The 8,602-nt window shown below is 34.4% G+C and overlaps 1 protein-coding gene across 1 annotated transcript; it reads left to right on the top strand.

Annotated features, from left to right (window-relative positions):
• Nucleotides 1-2,581: 2,581 nt before the first annotated feature.
• On the top strand, nt 2,582-5,456 carry LOC120079427 (expansin-A4). Its single transcript, XM_039033599.1, has 3 exons — nt 2,582-2,778; nt 3,170-3,488; nt 4,782-5,456. The coding sequence occupies exons 1-3, from the start codon at nt 2,634-2,636 to the stop codon at nt 5,089-5,091; spliced, it is 774 nt and encodes a 257-aa protein (XP_038889527.1). The 5' UTR covers nt 2,582-2,633; the 3' UTR covers nt 5,092-5,456.
• Nucleotides 5,457-8,602: the final 3,146 nt, after the last annotated feature.

Genomic DNA, 8,602 nt, shown 5'->3' with positions numbered 1-8,602 from the left:
ACAAGATTAACATCGAGATTTCCTATTATCCCGGTATAATCTTACCCAATTCTTAAAAAATTTTAATCTTTTATAAGTTTTAAAAATGTTGAATCAATTTAAAACATCTATTTTGATAATTGGAAAACTCATTTGAAATTTTGGAAATTCGTATAATTGTAAAAACATAAATTATGCTAAAGAGTTGAAGTTTACACGTAATAATTTGATACAATATTTAGTAAACATAACCGAATTTGGAGAAAATTTGAAAATAATATAAGATTTGGGAAGATTACATAAAAAATAGCAAAATCTTGTGTGTAATTAACGAGAAGGCCCAAAACAATCAATAAATTAGAAAAAATCGATTTTTTAAAACCAATTATTAGTGATTGATCTTGTCCAAGATGAACCGTGGAAAACTATTTTTACGAGTTTTCAAAAAACGTGCTAGTTTTGTTAGATAAAAATCTAAATGTACTATTTCTGATAATTTCCCATATTTCTTCACTTCAACTTTTGACATGTATAAAAATGTTTTCTTTTTTAATTTTTACAACGATGCAATGGAAAACTTAATATTTAATCTTAAAAGAGATGAATTGAATTATACTCATGCCGACGGTCACTTCATGGAATAAATATGTAATAGAGACATACTTACTATATAGCTATTTATTACACTAGGCCAACTTAACTAAAAATATAGTCTAATAAATATGTAATATTATTTATTTTTATTCAATAAATGTGAGAATAAAGACCCAGTTTTTAACGTAAAGTAATATATATGTCTGACGAATTAACTATGCCATAAACAAAATTGACTAAGACTTTCTTAAGATTCATGAAGTAAATTTGCCTATTCCCAAATTTAGAATCATGGAAGGATAAAGAAAATCACAAAAAGATTTAAAAAAATAAAGGAATTTTAGAAAGTAATATTATTATATTAATTTCTGAGATTTTGTTTGATTGGGTGAATTTCGAAATATATAATAGGGAAATCGCAATAATGACAATTCAAAGAAAAATAACTGTAAACAAAAAATTTTTTTAAAAAAAAGAAGACAAAAATGGGCCATAAATTTGTCAATTTATATTAATTTTAATTCTAAATCCACCAGACAGTATTAACATAATTCAATGGACATAAAATATGAATAATTTATCAAAAGTAACTGTTCGAATTTTTCATTCTAAAAAAGGGAAAAAAACCCACCTAAAAAGTTAGATAAATGTTGGGTGTTGCAATTTTAACTTTATTGTGACTTAAAAAAAAATTATCTAGTATGCATTCAATGAAAATATACGTATAATACCAAATTGATAAAATTCAGAGAAAAATTACATGAAAACCTTAAAACAAATATAAATTTTGAAAAAAGTTACTTTGATATTTCACCCGAAAGATTGGTCGGATTAGTGGGACAGATTTTGGCTCTGCTTCAATCTCGTGAGAGGTGATTGTACCAGTAGCAAAACAGTTCTCAGACTGAAGAGGTTGTGAGAAGGGGAAAGGACGGTGTTCACTTTTCGGAAAAGACAAAAATCGATTCTAGTGTCACAGAGAATGTTATGTCTTGCGATATGGAAATATTTGTGGACAAAGGAATTTACATATATAAAGAAGATCCGATTCTGCGATTGTTCGGGAGACGTGGTAAACGCCCGGAGGTATGGTATGTAGTATGGACGTAGTATGGAGTCAAGTTTTGGATGGTTATGCCATATTCCTTTGCGAACGCCCTTACCTGTCCCCCGGTAAACACTATCCCCTGGTCACCTACGATGGTCTCAGGTATTCCGAACTAATGGACAATATATGTTTTGATCATTTCCACAATCTCCTTCTGATCCACTGACTTCATGGGAATGGCCTCGACCCATTTAGTAAAATAGTCCAACAACAATATAACAATGTCCCTTCGATTAGGCATAGTTTGAACTCGGATCCCTATGGAATTGCTTTATATGATCCGGGTTGATGACCAAGAAAACTCTAAAGAAAAAGCAAGATTCAATGCTCCCCAAGACTACACAGCCCTCATTATGGGGAGGTAAAGAGCTTAAAGAAAGTAGTAGCCGCTAAGTAAAGCTATTCGATTTTCTTTGAAGGCTCCTAAAGTACTAGCAAGAGCTCGATAATATTTACATTATTCTAAAAAATTAGTGGATGGATTAACAAAAATTTAACCGAGAGTAAAAATTGTCTAATTTATATAAGTTCAAATTTATAATCTAAATCTATGAGAACCAAACAAATTTGGATTAAATTTAAAAAAAAATCATTTAAAAAATGGTTAAATAATAAGTTCAGTTATATCTTTGATTTGATAAATCTTATAATTTTAACTAAGTGGAGAAACTAAATCATAATTATAAATTATAGAGGTTAAATTAACAATTTAAGTAAAATGAAATATGAAAGAATTAAATTGGAGAATATGAGCGGCGAGACCAAACACCATTAATCAAGGGTGATTATTTCGTCCCCTTCAAATCATCTTTTTGACGTTTCATTTTCTCTCTCCTCTCCCACTTTCTCTCTCCTCATTCTCCTCTGTTTCCCTCCATAAATACCAACCCTCCAGTCTTCACATTCACATTCAAAATTCTTTGCTTCACTTCCAATTCTCATTCCCCTAACAATGGCCGCCCTTCCTCTTACTCTTCTCCCCATTCTCCTCTCCCTTTTCGCCGTCGACGCTAGAATCCCTGGAGTTTACTCCGGCGGCCAGTGGCAGAGCGCTCATGCTACTTTTTACGGCGGCAGTGACGCCTCCGGAACCATGGGTTCGCTCTTTCTTCTTACTCTCTGAGAAACTAGCTAGTTGTGATTCTGATCGTTTGAATTTGTGTATGTTTGATTCGAATAATGTGTTTGTTTTTTTCAATCGGACTTTCTCTGATAGACCTATTTGCGAAGAATAATCGTTCGAATTGAATTGATTGTGCGACTACTTTGAGTATTTGATTCAAACTTTGCGTTTGCATTCTTAATCGAACTCTCTCTGGAAAACCTAATGATGAATGATCGTTTGAATTAATTGAAAAGAGTTTTGTGTATATTTGATTCAAATATTACGTGTTTGATTTTTCAATCGAATTTTCTATCTGGAAAACCTAATTACAAACGACGGATTGAATTGATCTGAGAGAGAATTGTGTATGTTGATTGATTCAGGAGGTGCTTGCGGTTACGGAAACTTATACAGCCAAGGCTATGGCGTAAACACGGCGGCGCTAAGCACTGCTCTGTTCAACAACGGTTTGAGCTGTGGAGCCTGCTTCGAGCTTAAGTGCGCTAACGATCCGCAGTGGTGCCATTCCGGCAGTCCGTCGATTTTCATCACCGCCACGAACTTTTGCCCTCCAAACTACGCTCTTCCAAGTGACAATGGCGGCTGGTGCAACCCTCCCCGTCCTCATTTCGACCTCGCCATGCCTATGTTCCTCAAGATCGCCGAGTACAGAGCCGGAATCGTTCCTGTCTCTTACCGCAGGTAAAAAGAAAACACTCTTTTCTTTTTCTCATTACCTAACGGCGTCGTTTAGATACTCGTAGATAACGTGTGAGAAATCTCCCAAACCCTGTGTGAGGAATCCAGATCTGTGAATGAACTGGATAAATCTGAACCGTCTGATTTTTACTGTACTGTTCTTCTTTTTGGTACTTTACAGTACAGTGAAATTGGAAAATTGGGTACACGGTATACTTGAATTCTTTTTATAGTACTATTCTCATTAATTGTTTGGCTGGTTTAAAGAAAAATAATTAATTGCATTCTATCAAATTGTTCAATCTTAATTTGACAGGTGATAAATTATTTTTATTTCTTTTCTGTGTGACTAATAAAAGAATTATGCATAGAGATGAGTACATTTTCACATGCATCCAAATATTATCCTAATTTAAAATACACAAAAACAAGGAATCTAAAAAATTTAGATGTAACTTAATTCCATTCATTTTTTTGTACAATCTAACTAGTATCCAATAGAAATGTGTCTCGTGAAACTTTTTTTTAAAATGTTTCTTTATATATAAAGAGAAACTCCACCTAATCCTTTGGTTAATTTCTAATACAAAGTTGTACAATCTATATTATGAACCACGTAAAAGTATGATACTACGAAATTTTAGTTTAAACTTTCTTTGAAGACTTTATTATCCCATGCCTCTCCATTACAGACATGTGGGCCCACAATCAGCCCGAATCTCTGCTTTTGATCTGAAACGGGTTCGGGTTTTCTCATACCCATTAAATATCTTTTTGCCCATTTCGTCCCCTGATCATTCCACTCACTCTTCTTTTTTTTGCCACATTAATAAAAATGTTGAAATTCCCATAGCCGATTTACAATGTTCTTCAACGTTTTTATGTTTTCTAGCCAGTTTGTTTTTAATTTATGACTCTCTGAAGTTTCTGTGTACTCTACAGTCTACAATCAAATTGTTAGTGATGTGTGATATAAAGTATCATGTATAAATTATAAAAAAATACTTTTGAATTTTGGAGTAAAAGTATTTATTTTCGTTTAGAAATTTAGACTTGAAATGAACGTAGTTGTGACTTATTGTGTAGCAGTCTTAAAGAGCCAATTTCCTTTTTGGTTCACCTCCATACTCTTAAGTTCTAGTTGATTACAACATCTAAATATTTTTTTATTTAATAGTAATAATAACTTACTTCGAGTATTATCTCTGCGATTGATGTAACCCCTTTAATACATCGTTGTTTAAAGAATGTTAAGAGAAATGAGGAAAAGATTTGATGATGTTGATGACTGGACAGGGTGCCATGCCGAAAACAAGGAGGAATAAGATTCACAATCAACGGCTTCCGGTACTTCAACTTGATACTAATCACCAACGTGGCAGGCGCAGGGGACATAGTGAAGGCAAGCGTGAAAGGCAGCAAAACAGAGTGGATGAGCATGAGCAGAAACTGGGGTCAAAACTGGCAATCAAACGCCATTTTGGTTGGTCAGTCACTCTCCTTTAGAGTCACAGCCAGTGACCGTCGCACGTCCACTTCCTGGAACATCGTCCCTTCCAATTGGCAATTTGGGCAGACTTTCACCGGCAAGAATTTCAGGGTCTAATTCCTCTTTTTTTTTTTTTAAATTTTTATTTAACTTTCCCGCTCTTTTTTCTTTCAGTAATTGAATATTCTAGTTTGCTTGTTCTTCTTAGAGGGACGAGAAAGAGGGAGAAAATGAGAGAAAAGTGAGCGGAGTTTTGGGGGGTTTAAATTTAGTGGGAAGGAAACTTTTTGACTTGGGGAAAATGGGAGTGTGTTAGTTAATGGGAGTGTTATTATGGAAAAAAACAAAAGAAAAGGTAAAAAAGGGGTTTTGTTTTGAAAGAAGGGGAAGGGAATGTGGGGGTGTGTTTTGTTGTACTGAGAAATGGCTGAAAGTGGCTGCTAAATTAGTATAGCCCGCAGCTTGCTTATTATTATAATTATATATATTTCTTTTATGTACTTATTATAATGCCCTTTGCTTTAAGTTATCTTTTTATTACAAAATTAGCCAGCATAATTATGAGTAGGTTAAAATCTTTATACCCATTCCTTGTATTTTAAAAAGTTTTTAAATGGTTATGAGGATGCCTCTTTTCTTTGAAGTCGAAGTTTTAAATACACGTAGCTCACTCTTCAGTTACTCCAAAACAAAAATAATAATCACAATCTATTTTGGTCTTTTCAAATGTTTAATATATTGAAATTGATTAAATAATATAATAACAATAATTTTCATATAAATAAATATTATATGTGAATGTATTTTCCAAATCTATAGTGAAAATGTTTAACAAATAATGTAAAAAATAATAATAATAAAAAAAGAAAATACCACTATGATCTAAATTTAAGATTTATAAAAAATATATGGTAGGGGTGGAATCGATTCGAACCGAACCGAATCCAATTCATTTATATATTATTCGGTTTGGTTTCATAAATCGGTTTATTTTTTTTCTCCTATTTTTAAACTTTTCTTTTTGTTTCTTCTGCCTTTTATTTTTCTTCTTCCTTTTTTTGAAATTTGTATATTCTTTCTCTTTCTCTCTCTCTCTCTCTCTCTCTTTTTTTTACAAATTTTTCTAAACATAATTTAAATATCAATCCACAATAAAAACATGTCCAAATGACTACAATAAAAAGTTAAAAATTAAAAAATTCTACAAAGTACACAATACACAAATTTCAAACAACTACCTTCAAAGTTTAAGTCACATAAAAGCAAATAACAAGCCAAACACTTAATAATGACATAGTAACATATTCCAAAAGTCCAATCAATACAAACAAATTTGTTCGCTTGTCAATCATTATTCTCCTTCTCCTTGTTTTTTACATTTGCCACTCCGTTCAATCCCGTTATGAAGACTAAGAAACAAATTATAAACTTGTTAGTAGTTACTATAATAAATATATGAATAAATATGTCTAGAATATACGAACATTCCTTTTCATCTTCAATTTCCTCCAAGTATTGTCGTAAACCAATGCTAATTTGTTCAGAACGTAACCAGTTTTGTGCACATACAAATGCCTCAACAGTGGTTGGACATAATGAGGTACGAAAAGGATCAATTACTCTCCCATTAGTGCTGAATGCGGACTCAGAAGCAACTATGGATACCAGAACTATTAAAAGATCTCGTGCAATTTTGCTAAAATCTTATATCTAGAAGAATTTCCCTTCCACCAATCTAAGAAATCAAAGTTATCCTCACATTTAACACGAGGCTCCAGTAAGTAAATATCAACTTCTGAATCCACACTTTGCGAATCATTTTCATCCAAATCTTCAAAATCAAAACGGAAAACCTCTGAAGCACTTGCACTTGTAGCTCTAAATGGAGAACTTTTAGTGGTACATGAAGATTGACCCTTATTAGCAACTGACAATGACAAATTGTATTCATTGAACAATGCTCTCAAAACACCCTCTACTTTACTTCCTACGACTTTTGCCACATTCAACATCAAATAATTGATTTAGGCAATACAAAAGAAATTTCATCTTATAACTATTGGGGTTGATGCCCTAAAGTCTCGTGTCCTGTAGTTTGTAAACAGTTTGTACGAACGCTTGTGATGTATAATATATGATATTTTACTTCACTTCTTGATTTTGCTTAGTTGAATGTTTTATTTGCTTTATCATAAACCAATAACCCTAAAATCCCTTGTTATCTTTATGTACCTTAAGCATGTACGTGGTGACATACAAGTGGATTATGACTTAAGGGATAGCCAAAATGGTCTGTAGTATATGGAAATAGGAGGGAAACCTTAAGTTGTTAGGGTTGATGCCCTGAAGTCTCGTATCCTGTAGTTTGTAAACAGTTTATACGAAAGCTTGTATTGCATAATAAATGATGTTTTACTTCATTTATTGATTTTGCTCAGTTAATGCTTTTATTTGCTTTACCACAAACCAATAAACCTAAAATCCCTGGTTATCTGGATGTAACTTAAGCATGTATGTGGTGACATACAAGTGGATCATGTCTTAAGTGATAACCAAAATGGTCTGTAGTATATGGATATAAGAGGGAAATCTTATCTTGGTAACACTATGGATGCGGCCCGCTTTGTGGAATGGTCACAAGTGTTATGACTGGCCACAGATGGTCTAATCTTGATCATTTATGTATGGAACATGTGAGCGGGAGCGTCCTATACAAAGATTTGTATAAGACCTAACCACGAAGTGTTAACGTCTCGTTATATAACACCGTTCATGACAAAGACTTCACTTCACTAGGATGACCATAGGTAACATGACCTCAATCCAGAGTGAGTTGGGAACTTCTACCATTGAGGGGCGGTCCTTTGATTTTCATAGGTACGAGTGGCCAGGTCGCCGACTCAAACCTACCACTTTGGGGATTCGTCTGATTTGAGAGCTTGGAACTCAACTACACAAGATGGAATTCACTCCTTCCTCGAAGCAGGGGTAAGTAGATAGATAGCTCTCTTAAGGGTTGATTCCAGGGCTTGAATGATGTGGCGCCACACACCTTCTCTTGACCTGAGAGGTGTTCACACATAGTTAGACTATGTTGTATTGTTCATTAGAGGAATCAGTGGTACTTAAGAAGTGAGATGTAACTACTGGGGTAAAACGATCAATTGGCCCAGCTGTACTTAAGGAGTTGTAGTGTGGCGAAACACTAAGAAGGGGTGCATCGCCGACCCCACTATAGAGACGTAGTACGTAGCGACTTGCGAGACTGCTAAGGAGGTCGTCTGGCTCAAGAAGTTCTTGACAGAACTGGAAGTTGTTCCAAATATGTCTAGGCCCATTACCCTGTATTGTGATAATAGTGGGGCAGTGGCGAACTTCAAGGAGCCTAGGAGTCACAAGCGCGACAAACACATAAAGCAAAAGTATCACCTGATCCGCGAGATAGTGCATCGAGGAGGCATGATCGTCCGAAGATTGCTTCGGAGCACAATGTTGCTGACTCGTTTACGAAAGCTCTTACGACTACAGTGTTTGAGGGTCACCTTCAGAGCATGGGTCTACAGGATCGCCCGCGGTTGGACTAGGGCAAGTGGGAGATTTCCTTGTACTGGGATTTTATGCCCTATTT

Source organism: Benincasa hispida, chromosome 6, assembly GCF_009727055.1.
Source record: "Benincasa hispida cultivar B227 chromosome 6, ASM972705v1, whole genome shotgun sequence".
Taxonomy (NCBI): Eukaryota; Viridiplantae; Streptophyta; class Magnoliopsida; order Cucurbitales; family Cucurbitaceae; genus Benincasa; species Benincasa hispida.
This window is presented reverse-complemented; position numbering and strand designations above follow the sequence as displayed.